General features: G+C 45.0%; 1 protein-coding gene across 1 annotated transcript in view; it reads left to right on the top strand.

Moving 5' to 3' along the window:
• Positions 1–7,009, top strand: part of MTMR9 (myotubularin related protein 9) — a 37,839-nt gene extending 30,830 nt beyond the window's left edge. The window contains exons 9-10 of the mRNA XM_019537192.1: positions 765–916; positions 2,907–7,009. Coding sequence (XP_019392737.1) covers positions 765–916; positions 2,907–3,070 — 316 coding nt within the window. The 3' untranslated portion in view covers positions 3,071–7,009. The remainder of the gene's footprint in view (positions 1–764; positions 917–2,906) is intronic.
• The last annotated feature ends 15,942 nt before the right edge of the window (positions 7,010–22,951 follow it).

Below are 22,951 nucleotides of genomic sequence, written 5' to 3'. Positions count from 1 at the left end.
CTTATTATCCAGCTCCTGGTGCTGTCTGTGGGACTTGGAGTCGACCCACAGGCAGCATGTGTCGGGGGGTGGGCAGGAAAACTCCCATGCGGTACCTGCTCTGGTTCATGTCCTGGAGCAGTAGAACTGTCACTGCAGCACAGCTCTGGAGCAGCCAAAGCAGGACCCCTCCACATGTGTCATCTGCTCCAGCCACTCCTGGATGCATGCTGGATCCAGCATGTAGGGCCAGTCTGTGGATTTGATCCAGGCTGTGGGTGAGCCCCGCACCACTCATCCAACCTTCAGAGCCAGATGAGTTTGACATCCCTGCTATGTAACATGTCTCTTATTTACTAGTGGTAATAATGGCACTTCCATTTCCCCTAGGAATTGCACTATGATCCTGTGTCTAGATTCCTTCCCACCACGCATATCTCTTTTGGTAGTAAAATGCAAATCCAATCCCTTTCAAAAATCAAAACTGGTTGCTAGGCCAGTTCAGGGAGGTGTGCTTTTCAGAAGTGGAAGGTGACCACTTTCCCCCTCTGCCTGTGTAAGACCTCTGTCATCTGCTGTTTGTAATGGTAGGAAATTATCTGTGAAGAATGGACCACATTGGTCTACAAATATGAAGTGGCAATGCCACATCTGTCACAGACAATCAGTCAGAGTCCCCTTAGTTTTTGGCTTGAGTGGCTTGTGAAAGTTGTGGGTTAACGGATGTGATGTTTCAGCACTATGAATAGGAAAGGTAACCAACCAGATGGTTTTGCCTGTGCCAGGTGTAAGCTGAAGCTGCCGCAGAAAACCATGTCTCTGTGGTCCTGGGTGAATCGGCCTCCAGAACTGAGCCGATTTAAGAATCCTCTCTTTGAGGCCAACAGTCTTGTCATCTGGCCTTCTGTCGCACCACAGAGCCTGCAGCTCTGGGAAGGTAAGCCGGGATTACTGTCGTCTGTAGTGGGTAGTTTCAGGTTGCAAACAAAACCTCCCAATTTGTTCTTTCTTAATGCCTTTTCTCTGTGCCCACCATTTCACCTCTAAGCGCACATCTTAGCTTTACTGAAGAGCTAAATTACTGTAGCTTCACTTTTCATCCTTTCTGGGAAGGTGCATGAGCATTGGTCTGTCTGATTCATCTACATGGAAGGAAGTGTTCAGTTAGATCTCTGATCACTCACTTAATTTTACAAAGGAGAAAGTGGTGCCTGTGGGCAAAAATAACTCAAGCTATATCTGCCCTGTGATGACATTAGCTGTTACTATGGAGGAAAGAGATCTAGGTGTCATTGGACAGTTCGCTAAAAATATCAGCTCAATGCTCAGTTGCCATTAAAAAGGCAAACAATGTTAGGAATTATTAAAGGAAATTGTAAACAAAACAAAGTATCATTATTCCCCTCTTATAAATCTGTGGTGCATCCACACCTTGCACACCATGCCCAGTTGTAGTCCCCACACCTGCAAAAGCGTATAGAAGAACTAGAGAAGGTCCAGAGAAGGGCAGCAAGGATTACTAGTGGTATGGAGGGGCTTCCATACGAGGAGAGACTAAAATGGCACGGCCTGTTTGCTTTAGAGAAGACACTTGAGGGGGAACATAGGGGTTTACAAAATACCCAGAGGTGATGAGAAAGTAAAGAGGTATTTATTTACTGTCTCTCACAATACTAGAGCTACAGGTCACAATGAAACTAGTAGGAAGTAAGTTTAAAATTAACAAAAAGAATTTATTTTTCACATGGCGTGTAATTGAAATGTGGAACTCATTGCCACCAGATGCTGTGGAAGCTGACAGTTTAAGCAGATTAAAAAGGGATTGGGCAAATTCTTGGAGGAAAGGGGCATCAGTAGCTATTGAGCTTGGGGAAATTATGGGGGACAATCCCTGAATCAGTCTAGACCCTATATACTGGTGGCTACAAGTGGGAGAGGAACAGGGAAACCCCCTTGGTCATACCTAGTTCAGCTTCCCTTTCAGCAACCACCCTCTGCCACTGTGTGGCACAGGAGACTGGGCAAGATGGACCTATGGTCTGATGCAGTGCATGGCAGTTCTTTTATGTTCTTACATCCTGTAGCTTAATGTCATCCTTTTTTTGTGGTTGAAACTGAGCATTGGTCTGTCTGATCAACCCACATAGAAAGGAAGGTCTTAGCTTGCATCTCTCTGATCACCCACCTTTTTGAAAAAGGTGAAAGTCAGTCCATTGCCTGGTTCTATCAAAGCATTGCTTACGGCAGTGATTCTCAACCGTTTACCTACTGGGACCCATTTGCAAAGGTTCATGGCCTGTCCCGACCCACACCCTTCGGCTTTGCTGGTCCCCAACCCGCTGTCCCCTCCTCCCACCCGTGCTGGAGTCCCTCACTCCTGACCCCGCAGCCCCCTGCCTCCTCCCCCCCAACCCTGCCGGAGGGACCCACAGCTGTCCCTGTCCTGCTTGGGCTGGAGCATGGTGGCTCTGGCTCATGCAGGCGCTAGTGGAGCAAGTCCAGCCCTGGCACAAGGAAGAGGGAGGTATGTAGCAGCCCCAACCCTGGGCTGGGGCTCCTGCACTGTGCCCAGTAGCCCTATCATGGCCCCTTCCACCTCCTGAACATCATCTCCCAGCCGCTCCACCCCTGCAAGCACCCGACTTGGCCTTGAACTTCTCACTGGCCATTCTGCCCTGCCACAGTCTCGGAGCTTTCCCGGGATCAGCGTTTCTCAACTGGTGGCTTGCGACCCTCTGAAATCTTCTTGCAACCCACTTTTGGGTCACAACCCCCGGGTTGAGAAACACTGGCTTAGGGGAAATGTTTAAGATTCCTTCTGTAAACATGTGACGCTGCGTTCCTAGAGATCTGTGTAACTATTAAGTAGTAGGTTACTCCAGGTAATGTGAGTCCATTCTGACCTCCTCGTCTCTTTGGGGCTGTAGGTGTCTTTCTCCGTTGGAACAGGTCCTCCAAGTTTCTGGATGAAGCCTACGAAGAAATGATCAACATCATTGAGTACAACAGGGAACTTCAGGCCAAAGTCAATGCCCTGAGGCGGCAATTAGCAGAACTGGAAACGGATGACGGGATGCAGGAGAGCCCTTGATCTTGCAAGGCTTTGGACGGCAGGTCTTTATTTTCACCTCCCCCTAACACTAAAGACTAAACACGGAATGTGCATGCAGAGCCTCCAGTGCAATGACCTTCAACCCTCCAGTGCTGAAACCCTCCCTTCACACCATATACAGCCTGCCACGTGGGCAGCAGGCTTCGTGTTGTGTTGTTTACAGAAGATGTACGTGGTTCGGCATGGCATCTGCTCCTGGCAGCTTTTCTGCCTCTAATAAATTGTGTACAGTTTCAGCATAAGCTGCAGCTCTTACCTCCCTCACACCTTTTGTGCAGGTGACCAATATGGGCTGAGAGATGGTTATTTCAGGTTTAATTTGGGGACCCCCTTTGGTTTTGTTAGACCCCAAACACTCCATTGGCCAGAATATTGGCTCCTTTCCCACTCTGAAAATAAAGTGTTTTGTCTAAAAACACCTTTTTCCATAGCAGGTGTGCTCACTCAGCAGTGCTCACTTAATTTAGTTTTAATGCAAGGGTGCCATGTGTTCCTGCTATCTGGAAAGAAAGCGAGGAACGGGAAATGGTATAAGCTGCCTCTTGCCTTCGCCAATTATACGTACATAGCGTTTGCGTTAGGAGTTAACACGGAGAAGGGGGTTGCTTGAATATAGATCCAGGGATAGAAGTTTGTATGCAGTACAGTAAGCATTTTTCCTGCCAATCTCTCTGCCTGGACTTCTAGTTGGATGGTCTGTCTGGACAACTGTCTGTGAAGGGATAACTATTTCATATCCCACCTGGAAGACCAAAAGGTCGGCTTCATTTGTTGATTGTAGTGGTACCCCAGAGCTGCACTGCCGTTCTTGGATGTTTGGATTGCACTGACCTTCTTTGAGGTTTGAACTAATACATTGTGTTGCCAAGGTACAAAATCATTTTGGTAACTAACTTTTAAAGAGCACCTCAGCAAAACAGTTTGGCTTCCTCTCTCGTGCTCCCGCTTATGCCTTTTGCATACTTTGGCAACAAGACAAGAAGCAGAACCTGGAGTTGAAGGTGATCTAGCACGTATTAGAAACCTGTTAGTGATTTAAAAATTTGTTCAGACTATAGCAATGTTAATGGTTGTGTATTTTTTTCATGGCTGCTAAAAGGGCTTGTAGGCTTTGCAGGTGTCACTTTTCCTACATTAATGCTACTTTTTGGATTCCTGCAGCTCCCCCTGCTTTTCCTCCACACTTTTCCTTTTCCAAAACAGCATCCATGACCAAACATTTAATATTAGATTTACCTAGACAGTTGTTCCACTGGTAACTTGGGTAGTTTTTAAAATGGCTGAGACAAAGGTATAGGAGGCTTCAGTGAAATAAAATAGGAAGCTGGAATTCTTTGTAGAAAAGCTCCTCAACGTTGGCCTCTCTTCCTTTTTGAATTCATTGCAAACAGAATTAAGACAGCAGAGGTCGCTTGAAAATCCTGTTCTGATGGTTTCAACTGTGTTGAACTTGCCGAGCCACAATATTTTGTTTTCCTCTTGGAATGAAGCTGCCTTTAACTAAAAAGTCACTTTCACGATATTAACACTAACTTTAAATGTAGCCTGGTGCAAAAAAACCAAACCCTTTCAAATAGTAAATATGTTCTTAAAATTGTACCCAATAGTCAAGAAATGTTTAGAGTTATTTGACAGTGCCTCTTAATTATTACCTTATAGCTTGTAAAAATTAGTCCCTTTTCTCTCTGGAATATTTTTGTTTTGGACTGATCTAAATTTAGTCCCAACTGTTCCTATTGCAAAATGTAACTTGGGCATTTAGGGCAATTGGTGTTTTTTGTTTTTCTGTATTGTTTTTAATCTGTGCTTGTCTTTATCTTTATCTTTCAGGATGCCTGTTTTTAATTGAATTGGGTAGTTTCTGTTTTTTAGAAGGGGATAGAATTTGGGCATAATCTGTAGTATCTCACTACTTAAAGTGCGGGCGGAAATGCCTTTGATACTCAAACTTGGGGCATGCAAGGACAAGGTTTTCCAGAATGACTAGTCATCCTGGGTACCCAACTTGACACGTGCAAATGGCCTGATGGTTTGTGAGTGCTGAGCATTGCCCTCCAAGTTGACCCCTCCCCCAGCTCACACACTCCAAACAGCTAGTTACTCTATGTTCGCAGGGGCGTTGTCTACACCTGCCCGGCTGCAGGCCTTTGGTCTTATAAACCAGTGTTTCAGAACTCTGTTACTATGGATATGAGTGAAATGTGTAATTACCAGCCAGATTGGAATGATTCAGAAGCAAATTATTTTTTTTTCTCCCTGGACCAGACATAAAACACACTTTTAAAGGCTGTGTAATTTCCTAATGTAGTAATTATACACTGAGCTAAATAATACACAGCAGCACAGCAATTTCTTCTCTAATTGCCTAGCTGTTCCGCCTTCTCATGCAAACTACGTGCATCTGAAAAAAAATTGGGTAACCAGCTGTGACGCCTAGCAAAAGATCCAACCATTTTCACACTGCATTTGCATTTAACCCCAAACCTGTGCTGCTGAATTGATTCAACCCTTGGGTGCCACTGGGTGTCTGCCCTAACTTAGCATGCGTTTGCTACCAAAGTCTTAATGTTGTTAAAGCACTAGAGCGGTTTCTAACTCTGCTTTTTATTGTTCCCATTAGTTCATCCTTTGTTCACAGCAACACAAGTCAAGAGAAGGAGGTAACTTCTTGTCATCTAAATAGCCACCTTCCCAATTCCTTTATCATGCTGGATCAGAGCCAGCGTGTTCAGCGCCTTTTTCAACCATCATATGCAAGAGGAGATTGTTCTTTGTGTTGTCATGGTGGCTTGCATACACATCTCCTCTAGTAGCCTTCTCTTCATGGCCAGTCTCTAAGCTTCGAGGTGTGGTGGCCATGGATAAACCAGAATGGGATCCTTCAATTCTTCACCGACCCTTCTCTTTACCTTTTTTTCATCATCTCAAGTCCCTTGTTTAAATGCTTACGACCAGCACTCTTCCTCTGCTTGAGTCAAGCAGGCTAAACCCAGTTACCTGCACAGGTGTTGCCCCATGAAAGAGCTGAAGTGCTGTCTGGTGCAAGGAGTAGTTCCCTCCCCTCTGTGTCCTATCTGAGCTGTAAGCCTTGCACGTTCTCAAGCCCAAGCATCGGTTTTCAGCCCGGCGCTGCCCTGTGCTGTCACTGAGACAGGTGTTTCAATGCTCCTTTTGTGCATAGATCTGCTTTATCTGTGTAATAACAAGCTGCACACGGAGCCCTTGGACCTCAGCAAGGTAGAGCATCTGGTGTGGATGCACGTGTCCATTTACCAAAACCAGAATGAACTTGCACAGTTGAGTCAAGGGAAAGGGAAATGTGTACCTTCGATATTCTGATTGTATGGATCTCACTTTTGAATGTGGCGATTTTAAGTGCACTATTGTCCATGTTGCATACAATATAACTCTTAAATTGCACTGTATAGCATATTGGCGTCTAACGTATGCTTTGCTAAAGCCTTGGAAAGTGCTATCGTGTACAGGTTCCTGTACAGTAGAAAATGTCTATTGGCAATTCTCTTTTTTTTTTTTTTTTGTTGTTACCGTGACCTTGAATAGCACTGTTTGTAATGTACTGTACTCGCTGTATCTGTTATGTGGCAAGTGCATCTCTATCTAAATACCTGAAATTTCTCATTGGAGTTGGCTGCTGCCTCAAACTTGATTTGAACTGAGTTGAGGAAAGGTGGTAGGAGTTGTGCGCTATTGTTCAATGTTTTCTTTTTGTGTACAGAGTCCCAGCCATCACTACGCAGAACATACCGCACACAACCTGATGTATCTGAGTAAACTTGACCAGTTGAAAGTCTGTTCAGCAGGTTGGAAAACAGAGACAGAAGGGCTGTACATTTTGCTTCTAGACTTGTTGAGCAGTGCAGATCGTCTGGATTAAAAGCGCTGCGACTTTAAAAGAAATCTGCCATTGTGGTCTTTCTTGTTCATTGTGGTCTTTCTTGTTGGCATTGCCATTATAAGTCTTACTTTCACTGATGTGTGCGCGTGACTTGGCCTTTAATCACGCTAGCCCAAAACTTGATCTGTAATTCAGCCTGCGAGTGTGTTACTCTACAGAGTGCGAGTGTGACTGCATATGGGCGCTCGGTATAATAGGGTCAGGGCAGGTCCACGCTGCCTAAAGGATACTGAAGCTTTTGGGTACTTGTACTCTTCACAATGCCCCATTCAAAGCCTTGACTTTCTAACAAGGATTCATTGCTGGGTGTTGCAGTTGTAGGCTACAGAACGGATGAAGAGTCATTCAACCAACTAACAGCTGAATGCACCTGGCTGAGCTGAGGAGAAAGATGAGCTAAGGTAGGATCTGGAAGGAAATTTCTCCAGGAGCTCTTACGAAGTGGCTGGGGAAGTATGCCTTTCCCTTCCCTGGCTGGTGGATAGAGTTCTGATGCACATTGTTTAGTACTTTATTTAATTTAAAGGGTTGGGTTTTTGTGGGGGTGGGCACGTCTAAAATGAAACGAACTGGAGGAAAAGTCCTTTTGGGAAGCGAGCCATGTGCTGTACATGAGCTGATAATCTACTCCGTGCTCTTCTTTTAGTGGTGTTTGATATATAACAAAAAACCCTGACCTTTTATAAGTAGTTACTTACTGAACCCAGCATTGATCTCATGGTGCCGAGACAGTTTCAATAAACATAAGGGAGGTAGAAATATCCTCAAAAAGCTTTTGATCTTGCTTGAAAAGAAAAGCTGTTTCTTAGACCTGTACTCAAGACCAGGGATCCTGGTTCTCTCTGATTTGAAAAAAAAATCCCCAATTTTCAGATTTAAAAAAAGTAACCCCAACTCCACATTTTTTCTGTATTTCAAATTAACCACCACTAATGTATAGATCTAATAGTTCATTTGAAGGATCCTATTCTGGTTTATCCATGGCCACCATACCCCAAAGCATGAGGAAAATGTGGATTTGGGGTTACTTTTTAAATCTGAAAACTATAGGGATTTTTTTCAAATCCAGAAAACCAGGATCCCTGCTCAGAACTAGCTTCCTTTTGAAAAGTAGATGATATTACTACTACTAAAACCGATGAGCATGCTGCCTTCTCTGTATCCTATGAATAGCCTTGTATCAGTTGACAGAGAGAGAAAGCAGCAGTTGGAGGACTGACTTTTTGGTAAGTAAAAGATTTCTGTTGATTCCAGTCCCACATTTGATGTAGTATTTAATCAAAATGAAAAGCATGGTTCTTGCTTCAAAGAGCTATAATTAGGGACCTACCTAAATCACAGCAAGAGGAAGGGATTTTTGAAGGCTGCTCATAGCATGCAGAACCGATTTGCAGTCTTTTCGTAGAGCCCCGCCTCCCACCACCACCACCACCGCTGATTGGTTGAGAGGCCCTGCTGGCTCTGCCCCTTGCTGCTTATTGGCAGAAAGGCCAATCGCTCATTTTCAGACTGCAGCATTGCATCTGGCTCTTTAAAAGATGACCCTGAAACCCTTTTGCTTTCCTGGCTGGTGCTTTTGAGTCTACACCAGTCGTTCTCTCCCCAATCGCATGCTCTGCGGCTGCAGAGATTGCCACATTTTCTTTGTATTCTGATAAGCTTTTATTTTCTTTGCAGGCAATTCCATGCAAAATCATGGGAAAGCACCACTTTTCACAGTGATCATGGAAACCACAAAACCCTGATTTAAATAGATTCCCAACTAAAAACTTAGGCCAGTGATTCCCAACCAGTGTGCTGTGACAGCCTGGGGTAGCTGGAGATTCTTTCAAGGGTGCTGCAGAGTGCTGCCTGGTGTTAGATGTGCACGCATGATTCACAAGATAAACCCAGAGTTTTCACACAGGAATCCGTAGTTGCAAAACCATTCTGACTTGTGGTCTTTGCAGCCCCTGCTACTTGTTACGTATATTATGCCATGAACTGGTTAATCGTGCAATAAATTTAGATCTGCCCCAAGTGCAAAGTAACTGTATCGCATCATAAAAATGACTATCCAGCTATTAAAAAGAGCCAACCAGTTATACATTTATTGCTTGAAAATGTGTATCAACTCTGTAGCTGGTTTCTATGTGAGGGAGGGGTGTTGAGCTAGATGACCTCCTCAGGTCCCGTCCAACCCTAATTTTCTATGATTCTATCCAGCTTTCATTTGAATATGTAGCAAAGTCCTGAGAGTTGTTTGCAACAGCAAAACTGCTTTATTTTTTCTGTAGTCAAAAAAATGAGTGAAAACTAAGAGCTGGCATTTCCTGAGAGGTGCTTCTTGTCTATTTTGAGTTTAAAAAGTTTGGAAACTAGCACTAGTTACTACAATTGGTTTAAATACTAATAGCACAGCTGTGTTGTCGCACAAACTCCCAGGGGAGGAGAACCGTTCCACTCGCCCCCTGCTCCCCAGATGCACTGTTAGGTGCAGGACTGAACTTCCCCAAGTCTAAAAAGTTTAGAAAACCAGCCTAGTTACTACTACTAGGCACTAGTTACTACAAAGCTATCTTAACAGTATGTACTGGTGGTATTGCACATGGCTCTCCCCCCAAAATCAGCCCTCCAAAATTGGACATGCGCCTTAAGCAGAGAGGCTGACTTGCTGAAAGCATGGGGAGGTTGCAGCAGCTGCTGGGGGCTATGGAGGAAGGGCAGCTGGCACTGTTTAGCACCCAAGCTACCGTTTTAACCCTTTCACAGCCACTGCTGGATTGGCAGTAGCTTCGGGGGGGGGGTGGCTGAAGAGTATATTCTGCCCCTGTGGTCAGCACTCGGTCCTGATTCCTCTTCATTTTGCCTTCCCAAAGCAGAGCAAGCCTTACACAGGGGAGTTAAGTGAGTGAAAAAATGCAGTACTACAAGGGTGGAGCGTAGCGGTGGAGGGGCTACGGTATTGTGCGTCAGACCCAACGGATTTTCACCAACCTGGTGCAGTAGCCCCGGCCCAAAGGTGACCTGACCTGCCACTTGCATCCCTCCCTTGTATGGCTACTGAATCTGTTGTGCCTGAGTTAGGCCAGCACAACTGGTCACCAAAGCTCAGGACAGACCTTGGACCTGTCTTTACACAGATGAGCCCGCCAAATCTAAGTGCACTGATTGGCATGAGTGGACCCTGGTTGTGCAAGGAAGCATCTGAAGGATCGGGCCCCACGCTGGGAGTGTGGGGAACTCTGATCTATTGGGTTTGGAGGTTGTTCGCATTTACTTGGGATCTGGCTTTAAACAGATCAACAGTCTGGGTTAAGATACTGGGCTGGGACTCGGGAGATGGAGATTCAGTTCCTGGTGGTGCCTCTGACTGTTTGTGTGACCCTGGCAGTAGTGCAATTACAGGGGTGGTGAGCGGGGGGTTGGGGGGGGGCTAGGCTGATGATCTCACGATGTCCTTTCCAGCCCTAAACTTCTATGAATCTGAGGGAGCCTGCACCACAGGATTGCTGCCTTTGAAGCCAATGCTGCTACCTTTGGAGATGCTGGGCAGGTAAGACTCCCCTTCCCCAGCCTCTTCCCCACCCCCCAAGTGGTCCACATAGCCCCATCCCTCTGCCCCAGGTACAGAGTGAGCTTGCTACACATCTGGACTAGGCAAATCCCCTGTGTCTCAGTTTTTCATGAGCAAAGCAAGGGACTTACTTCATCTTGCTCGGGTGAGTGGATCGGTTGCAGTGAACACTCCAGTCTGGGGGAAACCTAGACCTGGGAGTCCATCCCCACCATGTGCCAGATGGGTGATCCCCATTGTTCTCAGGTAAACGCATGTAAATGTCCCTGTTTTCCTACACTCTGCACCTCTGGTGTATTTAGGGAGCAAACTATTTGGGCTGGGGAATGCGTCTCGCTGTCTGTGTACAGCACCTGGCACAAGGGTGGCCAGCCTGTGGCACTAACAGCCTGCATGTGGTGCATGGTAGATCAGAGAGGGGTCATGCAGCACAGGGGAGCTGCAATGGGGAGCAGAAAGAGCAGCAGATCAGGCAGGGGAAGGAGGATTGCAGTGGCACTTGGGGGAGGTACTGAGCTATACTGTGGCACATTTGCCAAACTGGCCTAGCAAAAAGAGTCCTATGTAGGCTGGTGCTAATGTCGGCAACAGCCCTGTTTTCAGTGTTACTTGGAGCTGCACCGCTGTAAAAACTTGGATAACTGCCCAGAAAAAAACCAAAAAGTATGGTCTCAAGATGCAAGTGAGTGCAGTTGGGAGCAATCAAAGACGGGTGTAGCATCATTAGGGATGTGTCTTCAGGATGGTCTTTGGGAAAGAAGGCAGCCCCTTGATGCTCAGCTGTGGGACTGGCAACGAGAGAAGATGCCAGGTCATGAGATGAAAGAGAGCTGGGGGAGAGATCAGGACAGGAGCTTGGGAATGAGTTGGGGTTTCAGGGGAGATGAAGCTAGAGCCACAGGGAGGAGCAGCACCTATGGAAAGCTTAATGCTGGAGGAGAAACGTTTTGTGTCGTATGGAAGCAGAAGTGAAGTGAAGTGAAGTGCTATGGGAAGTTACTAATTCAAGCCACAACTGTGCTTAGGAAGTCAGAGATCTTGCCCAAAGGCACCAAAAGTTTTTGAAACCAGCAAGGGATCTATGCTTCTCCCTCCCACCCGTGAAGAAAGACACTTGTATTCTGATTTCCACACCCAGGGTGGTGCCCTGGAGCCAACAGCCTTTTGCACGTCTGTCTTTCCAGGTAATGCGAACACCCTGGAACAGGCGTTGCTGTGCTCTGTGAGACGCTTCTCTCTAGCGCTTGTCTGCTGGCTGCCAGGAGCAGAAATTTGACGTTGGCACTCTGTGCCGAGGACTTGCAAGTCCGCAGTCCTAAACGTTTGCTCTACGCTCCCTTTCAATTGCAGTTTAATGGACCCATGAGCAACCGTAGACCATCTGGGAGGGCGACATGCTGTCCATAAGTGGTGGGTTGGGGCCTGCAGTGCCATAGCCTGCATTCCTTCCCTGCTTTTCCTTACTTTTCTTTTAGCTGATGGCAGACTCGCACACTCCGTCATCTGTCTGTGAGGAGACCAACTTCCAAACCTTGAAAATATGGCACAAGGTATGACCCAACTAAGGTATCGTTGCTGTTGCAGCTTGAGCTTGACTCAGTGCATGCAGCAGTGAGGCTGTACAGTTAGGACTACAGACTCCTGTACGTTTTTCTTCTTCCTCCCCACCTCCCAAGTCTGAGGAAAGGAGAAGAAAGAGCTGAAGGGCTCTTTGCTGGCCCGGCTTGTCTTCTGTCTTATGGATGTTTTTAGAGACAGTACTCTCAAAACCTATTGCTCCCATTATGACCCCCAAAGATGGATAGTTCAGCAGATCAATGCCTGGTGTGCTATGTTCCTGAAAGTGCAGCCACCTGTTTAGTTGTCTAACTGGGAGCTGAGTGCTTTTGAAAATGTCTCTCTGAGAACCAAAGCCTGCTTGGTTTAGTTTCATTCACTGCAAAGTTGTGTGAAGTTATTTCACTCAAATTTCAGGGCAGAGACCAGAGTCCCGATCCCAAACTGGATTTGGAGTGGTGGTCGGGCAACTACTGCATCTATGTGAAGCCCCATGAATTTTCTGGGATGCTTGGGACCTGGAAAGGGAGAACCCAACTGCTGAAATGAGCTGTTCTCCCGTTGAAAATAGGCTTTATAATGTAGACGTGGCTCCTGCTTTCATTCTGCTGCAGTACATAATCTGTTATGTGAACTGTTCTTCCAAACCCTCTATTATGCAAACAGCATCTTTCTGCTGGCATCATGAGACGATCTTTTTTTTTTTCTTTTTAAGCTTTATTTAGTGCAGTGATGCATCTCTTCTCCAAACCTTGGTACTGAACAACAAAGTATTCTCTCAAGTCCTACAAAATTAAGTCTCTCTGCCGGGAAACCTGGACTGGTTTTACGTGATGCATCATGTGTTAGCCTGCATCATTTCTCACAAATGGCAGGTTCAGTAACTTTAACAAATGCAGCCATTTGAATGGATTTTCAGTGGTTGCTTTCCAAAGGATAACAGAGGATGTGCACTGTATGACTTGAAATATTCTAATGGGTTTGTTCGTGGTCTTCCCCATGGTAGCATCTGAGCCTTTAGAGTCGTTATGTGCATTAAGTGACATAACGACTAACTGTCCGGGTGGTTGATTCTTTTCTTTCATCCTCTTCCCTGGAGGAGATTGTGCGTGTGCAGTGGGGTGTTTTGTTTTGGTAGTAAGGCTGTGTGAAAATCAGCATTTCCAACCGATGGGGAAGGTGTGAGATTTCGACATATATATTTGTCCTGAATGGGAACGAGAGCTTGAAATGTTGACCTTTTTCAACTGGAGTGTTTTAGGTTAGCTTTTGGTGAAACACAAAGTCCCCTCATTTCATTAAGAAAGAAATGTATCTTTTTTTTTTTTTTAGTTTTACATTTTCAATAATAATAATCCATTCCCAAATTTCCAAATCCCCATTTCATTTTGAATTGTTGAACTGGACATACAGGTTTTCGAGTCATAAAAAATGAAAGTGGGAAGGGACCTCAGGAGGTCACATCTAGTCCGACCCCCTGCTCAAAGCAGGACCAGCCCCATCTACATCATCCCAGCCTTTGACTTTGTCAAAGACTTTGTCAAAGACTTTGTCAAGTTGGGCCTTAAAATTCTCCAAGGATTAAGCTGCTAGGTTCATTAAAATGCATTGCCTTATGGAGCTGCAATGCTTTATGGGACCTATTGCTTAGGTACTTCAGCTCTCATCTGCTTATGGTCTGGACTGCCTGGCTATAACACATTTCCTACACTGCACGACATGGCTTGGCCAGAAGGAGAGACAACACTGCATTATGCAAAATCTAATCCAACCAATGGTTCAGCCCATAGAAAAACATGGGGACCTACAACTACAGTTTCCCCAGGCCAATCCGGCACTGTAGGGAGATGACTTCATGTTAAACTGACTTAAAATGAAACCATTTGGTTCAGCTCATGGAAAAAAAAAAGTTAATTTGGACAGGATCTATGGAAAACAAACCTTTTGGCAAAATCTTTTTTTTTTCCTTCCAAAGAAAACCATCCCCTAGCTGCACTGTCTAATCTCAGTGGGAATTTTCCAGCTGTTTTTTGCTGGTAGGGCTTTGTTTCTGTTAATGTGTGCATGTCCAAGTGGTAGTAGCATCCCAATGTAAAAGAATATTGTAAAGAGGTAACAAGCCAAGCACCCTATTATTTCCCTCCTATGTTCTGAACAAGCCTCCATTTACTGGGGAGGAGAGGTAGACATAAAACCTACTGACAAAAGTCAGTTTTCAATCACACTTGCAGGGCTGGCAGCAAAATATAAAGACACTTTACAAGTAGAAAGGAGATAGCATTGGCTCAGTCCTGTACCATCCAAACAGCTTTATAGCAAGAACAAACAGACGCTGGGAAGCTGCTTTGAAGAGCCTATAAATCAGTGGAATAAATGCGTGACTGGAATCAGAGTGAGAACATTAAGAACGACTGTTTCATCAAGAAAACTCAAGTTTGGGAGTAAAACTGTAGCTCTTCTTGTCCAGTTATAAAAAAGAATTAAGCTTGTATCTAAAATGCATTTAATAAATGCTTTCATTTGTATTCCCTGGTAAAGAAGTAGTATCATACCCTCAAGCAAAGGCAAGAACCTCATTTAAGTTATGTCATTTCTTACTGGCACACGGTGTACCACTTGTGGTCTCCCTGTTTGGCTCTTTTATCTAAGCAAAGTTGCAAGCTCTGGGCTGGGGGTGTGTGCGCGTGTGTATTTTGAAACGCACCCAGCCTGCTGTTAGCACTCGATAGATAAATAATAGTTGCATAGTCCTGGCAATGACAGCAACTGCCATTTTAATTTCCATTTTTATACTCCTTGGCTGGATATTTCCCTCAGGAGCTCCAGCTAAAGTAGAGTTTTATTTTGGGAGGAAGCTTGAAGTTAATTGAAAGAGACATTTTGGAGAGGAGAGATTTAACTAAATGTGAGCTTTCTGCAGACTTCATAAAAAGCAGGGGTATGTCTCTGGAAGGCAGATTTATGGAGAAGCGGGGTCAGATAGAAACAAATAGCAACTGAAAATGTCTTCGGAGCTAACAACCTGCGTAGGTTCCCCCAAACCTTTGTGTCACCAGTTCCCATTTTGTCAGGTTTCTAGGTTTTCAATCTGTATAGGCTATGCAAGTTCAGAGCTACCAGGAAGGAGAACATGCTGCAAAAAAAAGAATGTTTCCAACTATTTTAGTTGGTCTAATAAAAGATATTGGATTTACCCAAAGAGCCTTGTTGACCTAAAGAAACACCAGAACTTGCTGGTATTTAAAGTCCACGTTGAACATTGAAAAAGACATTCGTGTTCTTTATAGCTCATTGCACTTATTTTCCAAAGACTTATTTGACAAATGTGTTCAGTCAGTGTAACAAACTATTAAATTGTTATACTGGTATAATCTCCCTTCCATACATTGTGTGTTTATAGAAAATGTAGCTCGAAGTGTGGCCATTCGAGTCTTAGATGTTGGCCATAGCTAACTGCATGACCTCACGCTTGGTTTAAAAAAAAAAGCACATGATGTGTAATGCATCTTCATGCCTTTATTGCCTCCAGTATTTCAAGCCTAACAAATTCAGGCCTGCCCATTTCTTGCCTAAGCAAGTGAAAGTGATGTGTCAAGATTAACAGAGTTTTTATTGGTTTTGCTGATGCTGTTGCTTTACTGGCAGGAAACTTTCACCGGATGTTGCCATCCCACTGAACTCAGTCTTCTCTTCCCCCTTTAACTACCAAATGGTCACCCTGTATATTATGTAGTTCAAGGGCCTCTGGGCAGTTCCCGCTGATGGGATATAGTGCCTTTGAGCTGTGGAACAGCATAGATGAGCTGTGTCCATTGGTAAAAATGGGTGTGCTAGGGTGACATAATCAGTGTCTCAACCTGTTGGATGAAGCACACCCTTCAAGTGACTTCACTCCCTTCACTGCAACAGAGCTAATGGAAGGACCTTTCCTCTCTGTGAGGCCAGTTTTAGCCTATTAGCCGTGGATAGCTGCTGTTAAAGCTGTTGGTGACAGGCCAGTCGTCTTGAGGTAACTGGAAACCGAAGGTCACGTGTCAGGTCTCAAACACTGGGGAAGGCACAAAAGGTGGGCAGGCAGCCCGGGTATTGCTGAAAGCAAAAGACAGCTGTGGAGGCTGAGGCTAGGGACAGAAGTTACACATAAACCGGTTTAAGTGATCAGAAACTGGTTTAAACCCATAACAGAACAGAAGCTCCATGCACATAAACCAGTTTAAAAATGGCTGAAACTGGTTTAAGATAAATTGGGTGCAAAGTAGTATCAGACTGAACTGATTTGGACCAAATGAATTTATGAAACTTCTGTCCCAGATCCCTTCCTGGTTCAAGTTAAATCACTTGATACAACAGCGGGGCTGGACTCGATGATCTCCCGAGGTCCCTTCCAGTCCTAATGTCTATGAAATAATGTCTATGAACAACACGTTTCTTAAGACTTTTGCATCTTACGGCGTAATCAGCCTACACATAACAATGAGATCCCTCCAGCAATACCATCTCAGACCTGGTATACACACCCTGAAAAGTAAGATATTCATATCCCTGCCCTCCTACCAGTAGTTTCAACAGTTTCACTGGTGGGAGATGGGAGACTGAACACAGCCCCCTTCAAGGCATGATCTTCCATCCCTTGCAGTTATGATCACCACAAATCAAAGTTGGGGTGCTCATTTACTTGTACCTGGCCACTGGAATAACTCACAGTCCAAGTCCTGAACCTCAGGGCCGGCCCTCTGCCACCCCAACCTCAAGTGGGACAAGTGCTCATAAAAATATCACAGCTACAGTTTATACTTACTAGCAGGTAGAAATGTGCTCTTGGATCATGCCTCTGAGCATTCATACTGCCCGCCCGTCTCCCCTTCTGCCCCTGTATTCAGGACTATGTGGATTAACCAGAAAGAGCTGAAGTGACCCAAGAGCTCTAGCAGAAGGAGTCTGGTTGATGATGTTATCATCCTAGCGCAGAGTATTACTACATCCTACAGCAGACCTGGCTTTTCTCTACTGTCCCATGGCTTATTAGTAAGAATGCACCGAGTTACTTCTTGTGCTCGGGGTAAGCCGCCTTCCTTGAATTGATATATTTATTTATTTATTGCTTCTAGTTAATAATATTTTTATTAGTAGTAACATGTCTAGCCTCCATAGACTCATCTATTTTATTTTGAACTGACCTCATTTTGTGTTTCAACTCTTCCATGCACCTTCTCCCTGAATGCCATGGAACTTTATTTGGGAGAAACCAGGAAAGTCATCAAGATTTATTTAGTATATGCCATTTTAGGGTTTTGTTTCAGCCATCTTAAGCTACCTCTGAGAGCCGTTGTTAAGCTTAAATCAGCATTTACTTAAGAACACGTTAAATAAAACCCTATTTGTGTTGCTGGTCCCTAGCTTAGAGTTTACTACAACCAACTGTTAACTTCCCAAAGTCTTTTGAAGAGTGGTACTGTCATTGAATTCTGTCCCCAGCAGAAACTGAGAGCTGCAAAATTTGGATCCAGTTCCAAACTTCCTTCTTCTACTCTGTACAGATGTATGCTGGGTTTGAATGAGGCTCAACTTGGGTGATAAAGGAATTACAATTTTAAAATAAAGACTGTAGTGTAAATATCAAGCAAACCCCCCTGTTCCAGCAAGATGGCTTACACTGCAGATTAATCTCAAAGGAAGCAGTGAAGGTCCTATTGCTTAGGATGTTGAAATCTTGGCTGCATAAATGAACTGGAGATAACAGTGAAGGAGACCATGCTTCCCTTGGCTTCTAGATCAGTAGTTCTCAACCTTCTTTGTATCAGGACCCATTTGTAAACATCGAGCCACATTTCCCATGTTTTTCTCCTTCAAAAGAGAATCCATTTTTACAATTTGTTCACAACCCTTTCATATATTCTTGTGACCCACTTTTGGGTCACGACCCATGGGTTGAGAAACACTGTTCTAGATGACTTGAGGGGGTTTCCTTTCTGCGATCCTGAGGTGCTTTAGTAAAGCATTTTTTTCTGAATGAATGGGTTTCCCTTCGTTTAAAATGCACTGCTTTCATGAAGTTGACAAGCCTGCCCGCCATGCAGACACATCTACACCAGGTATAAATCATTGCCCTTAAAGGACTCCAGGGACTAGCCCAAAGTGAATGTGCACTTGGTGTATAAAAGTAGTGCAGCAGAGATGCACAAACCAAAGAGAAAGCTGTTGACCCCTGCACATACCAAAGCATCAGCGCATAGTTCTATAACTGATCTTCTCTCTACCCCATGTCCTGCTCATCCCAAGCTCTTTTCACTTGCTCTAGTCTTCATCTTTGTTGTCTTTTCCAACTTCACATTGATGTAAAGGCTCTTTCACATGAACAGTTTGTAAAAGAAAGCTTATTCCCTCTGGCTTATTCAGCCTTCTTTCCTCCTCATCCGGCATTCCTTCTGTCTGCTCAGATCACTTGGTCCTGCAGATGTGTTTAACCTCTTCACAGCTGCACCACTTTTGTCTTTGAAGTGTGGTCCCGCTTTGGGAACAATCTCTTCTGCGCTCCCTACTTCTCCTGTATGTTCAGGGCCCTATCTGTTGGCTTCACCGATGAAGACCTCGGGCTAGCAGTATGGACTAATGGTGTATGTCTGGGTATTTTTGCATGGATCAGATCACGGGAATGACTCTTACTCTGTCGCCTACTTTCCCACTCCTCTTAGCTCTGCAAAGCCAGTTCAGCTCCCAGGTATATGCTGCAAAGTCTGTGGCTATAGCTAAGCTGGCTAGTAGTGTGGAAGGAAAAAGTACCACCCCCACTCAGTTTTGTGGGATTTTATGACAAAACTCCAGCCTAAGCTCCACTGTACTGATACAGCAGTGTTGTTGGCTTAGCTTGTATCAGGAAGTGGTGTTGTTACAACACCAGGAAATCCCCTCCCTTCTGCATTTACTGGATGTCTAGTAGGCACGCCTAAATCAGCAAACTCTCCTAGCACAGATGTGACTGGAGTTATATGGTGAGTGAACTGGCTTCTGTTTTGCCTCACTTCCCATTGACAGAACTATTGCCCTGAATGCCAGATCAAGGATCTTTGTCTGGCAATGGATAAGCTAGACAGTATCCATGTTGAGCGGACAGCACTGGCAATTCGAGGGAGGAAACACCTGAGACAGAAATCATCAAGCTGTGATTGAAAATGAAAGAAGTGCCACTTTCATGGTCTCTTTTCAGCATAGGAATCTTTTTAAGGCTGTTTTAAGTTAATGCATGGTAAATTCTTACCGAAAGGAATATTAGAAAAAGCAATGGACAGATAATAAGGGCCTAACCAACAGCACTTGGGCTTGCTTTCCCTAGGCTATGTAATTCACTGGAGAGAATGGACTTCCCATTTCTCCTCTGTGTACATGCTCTGAGATGAATGGATTTGAAGAGGAGTTTCTGTGTACTCTAAAGCATTAAATGCTCAGATTCAGAGCCTTGCTTCTTACTTACAAATCCCTACTCCCCCACTTCCCTCTGCTCCAGATCTCCAAGAAGTACTAATCTCAGTTACACACAGCCTAGAGGTCTCCAGCTCTTGGGAAACAGACTTCATTTCAAACAGCTGCTACTGGCCCAGGTGGAGCATATTAATAGCACAGGGAGCATCCCTGGGTGCCGGGCTGTGAAATGCTCTGGGAATGTCAAGCAGTGTGTTCACTGCAGCTCTCCTGAGGGGTTGGGCCAGCCCCTGAGCCAGCTGCATTATCACTGAGCCCGAGTCAAGAGTGCCACATGCCTCTTCAGCCCCCTCATAAAGAAGACATGGCATGTGATTATATTACAGAAGGTCATAGGACTCTCTTGCTTGTCTCGGATTGCATTTTTACTGCATGGTGTTACTTTCTTCCTCTGAGCTGGCTCACCAGTGTTACTGCCTTGATAGGAGCAGCTGCGGAGTCAGAACAGAGACTGCTGCACTGGCAGGGGTGGAGAGGATGGACTGGGGGCCCAGTTTGGGACCTCTGGCCAGTCAAGAACTTGCTGCGGCTTTTACTGGGCTTGTTCGGTCTTGTGTTGATAAGCCATTTGCTTTAAAGCTCTCGCTCTCTCTCTCAGCCTCTTCAGTCCCCTTCCCTTTTCTTTGCATTTAGTTGATCTTGTTCCTCCCAAAAGCGGTGGAACAAAAATGCTGTTTGCTGCCCTCACATTATTCCATGTGCTAGTGTGTACTGCCCCCTTCTCCACTCCTCCACTACTGCCTGTCTGGTCTATTTAACCTGGATGTTTTCCTGGCATGAGGCATGTGGTATCCTGTGTTGATACAAATAGTAGCACAGTGGGTTGCCCCATTCTCAGCTGCCCAACAGTCACTACCATAATAAATGATGAGAAACAAAAGCTGCAAAAAATGCAGCAATACTGCAGTAGTAATTAACCTTTCCCAAGGGTGAGGCTTGTATGAACTGGTAGCAAATCTTTCTCAACAGTGGTCACGCATATCCAAACTGTACTCTGCAGAAGAACAAGTCAGCCTGAGCCCAGGTTCCTTGAAAAGAGAGTGAGTCAGAGGCATCAGCTTGCTTGGGCTCCGCCAAATTGTTACCTCCTGGTTTGCTAGGGAAAGCAGCAAACATCAAGGGAGTGCTTAAGTGCCAGTAGGCACATAAGAGATCAGAGTCTGGAGCTGTTGTTTATGAAGCTTGTTACAGCTGGACTTGAGCTTATTGCGTATATGAGACAGCATCTTTCATAGATTCATAGACTGGAAGGCTGGAAGGGACCTCGGAAGATCATCGGGTCCAGTCCCCCACACCAAGCAGGAAAGATAACTGGGGGTCAGGTCATTGGTGATGCATAGGGGGTGCACGCAGATGCACATGCACCCCCTGAGATCAGCTGTGCCCCCCTTGGAAGCGCCAGCAGAAGTGAAACTATGAAGCGCGCTTCTGGTTTCACCACTGGCTTGGTGATCTGCCACTAGGGGACCTCCTCCCCCACCCGCAGTCGGTGATCAGCTGCAGGGGGACCCCCCACCCATCCTCCTTTCTCCCTCCTCCCCGACTTGGGAGGAACCAGTCATCTGTGGGTCAGGTGACCCCAGCAAGGTGACTGTCTAGTCTCTTCTTGAAGATTTCCAAGGTAGGTGATCGCACCACTTCTGGAGGGAGCTTATTCCACACCCTGAAAAACTTGCAAGGGACCTCAAGAGTTATCTGGTTCAACCCCTACGCTGATGTCCAGCCTGTGCAATCCTGTCCAGCCTTGACTGGAAAACCTCAAAGAACAAGGCTCCAGGGGGTGCACCCTACTTTGATGCCTGCCCCACTCAAAGTTTAAAACCAACTTCTTGGCGGTGGCAGCATCATTTCTAGTCCAGCAGTGCTGAGGGAGTCAATGAACTTCATGTCTCATTATAATTTACCTGATTTCTTCTAAACTCTTTATTCCACAGGTGTTAAGCGTGCTGTCTTCTTTTATTAATACTCTTGATGTTCCACTAGTCAAGCTATCCTTCCTTCTGCAGTCTGTTTTCTGCTCCTGGTAATGAAGCGCCTGTCTCACAGACCTGCAGATTGCTTACAACTCATTCCAATTAAGTTATGTGTGTGTTTTGCTTCAATCTTAAACTGAATAATACAGACCTAGGCCTTCTCATATTGGCAAAGCTTCTAGTTTTTTAACTGGAGAAAAATACGTGTTGTTTTATATGTGATGATGCACCTTTATGATTTGCACCCCTCTTTTAAAAATTCTAGATCTGCCCATGATGAGGTCCCACAGCTTCCCTCAGTCATTCAGTTCTTACAGGGAGTTTCTCCTGAGGTTTGCTCTAAATGTGCTTCACTGTAGTACTGCCTCGTGTCCTGCCCTCTTAAGGCTGTGTCAGCTTAAGCTTTTTGGAAGGTTCTCTTCCTCCGATGTATGAGTCCTAGCCAAAATTTTGGAAGTGGGACACAATGATGGGATGAGATACAGAAAATGCTAGATGGATACAGCTGGCCACATCCATCTGAGATGGGAGGAGAATATAAATTAAGATAAGCAATCAGCTTGTCCCCACAAGTCTAAGATTTCCAACAGCAGCAGGACAACTAGCTTGCTCAACTGCAGCCATTTTCATTAATTCTCTTGAGTCACAATGCTAAGGAGCATCATTCTCTTTTTTTTTTTTTCCTGCTGGAAGCTGTTTTACCCTCCAGCATAAGCAGCCTGACCTCCTTATGTACTATGGAAGAACAAACAGTTGGACAAGCTCTGACTTGGCGCAGATCTGTTGCTCTGGCTGTCTCCCTTCTACAAAAGGTCTCCAGCTTGCAAACTGGATGTATAACGCTTACCAGCCAACACAAAACCACCTTTGGGAGCAGACTTTTGTAGCACAGTCTGATAAGGAATACCTATTTTTCAATAGCACATACTGATTAGAGACCTAGCAATTCTTTACAATGAGAAAAATCTACCCATTCTTGACGAAGCTCAGTTCTACCAATGGAAAACTGAGGTCTGGAGAGGTCATGTGCACCAAGTTTAATTTAAATGGGATTGGTACATTTTTATGCTTGGGCCTCCTTGTCGTTTTGTTGGCTGCTCATCTAGATTTACTCCCTCCAGCTCCTTTATAGCAGATAGGTGAAGGCATTTGTGTGTGGGTGCGTGCTGAGTTTGTCACAATCTGCTTTCAAAACAGGGGCAGGAGGGCTTGAGTTGAATTTCCTTCATGTTCTTCTTTCTGCAGATTCTTGCTTTTCATTGTTTATATGTGATTTTGAAGGAGTGGCTGGCTGTTATAGAAGAAGTGTTCAGTCTGCGGTTCACATTTTAATGAGTATTTGGAAATTTCACAATCCCTTTCATAAGCCGCCACGGCTTTGT

Source organism: Crocodylus porosus, unplaced genomic scaffold (genome assembly GCF_001723895.1).
Source record: "Crocodylus porosus isolate Cpor-Errol unplaced genomic scaffold, CroPor_comp1, whole genome shotgun sequence".
NCBI classification, from domain to species: Eukaryota; Metazoa; Chordata; order Crocodylia; family Crocodylidae; genus Crocodylus; species Crocodylus porosus.
This window is presented reverse-complemented; position numbering and strand designations above follow the sequence as displayed.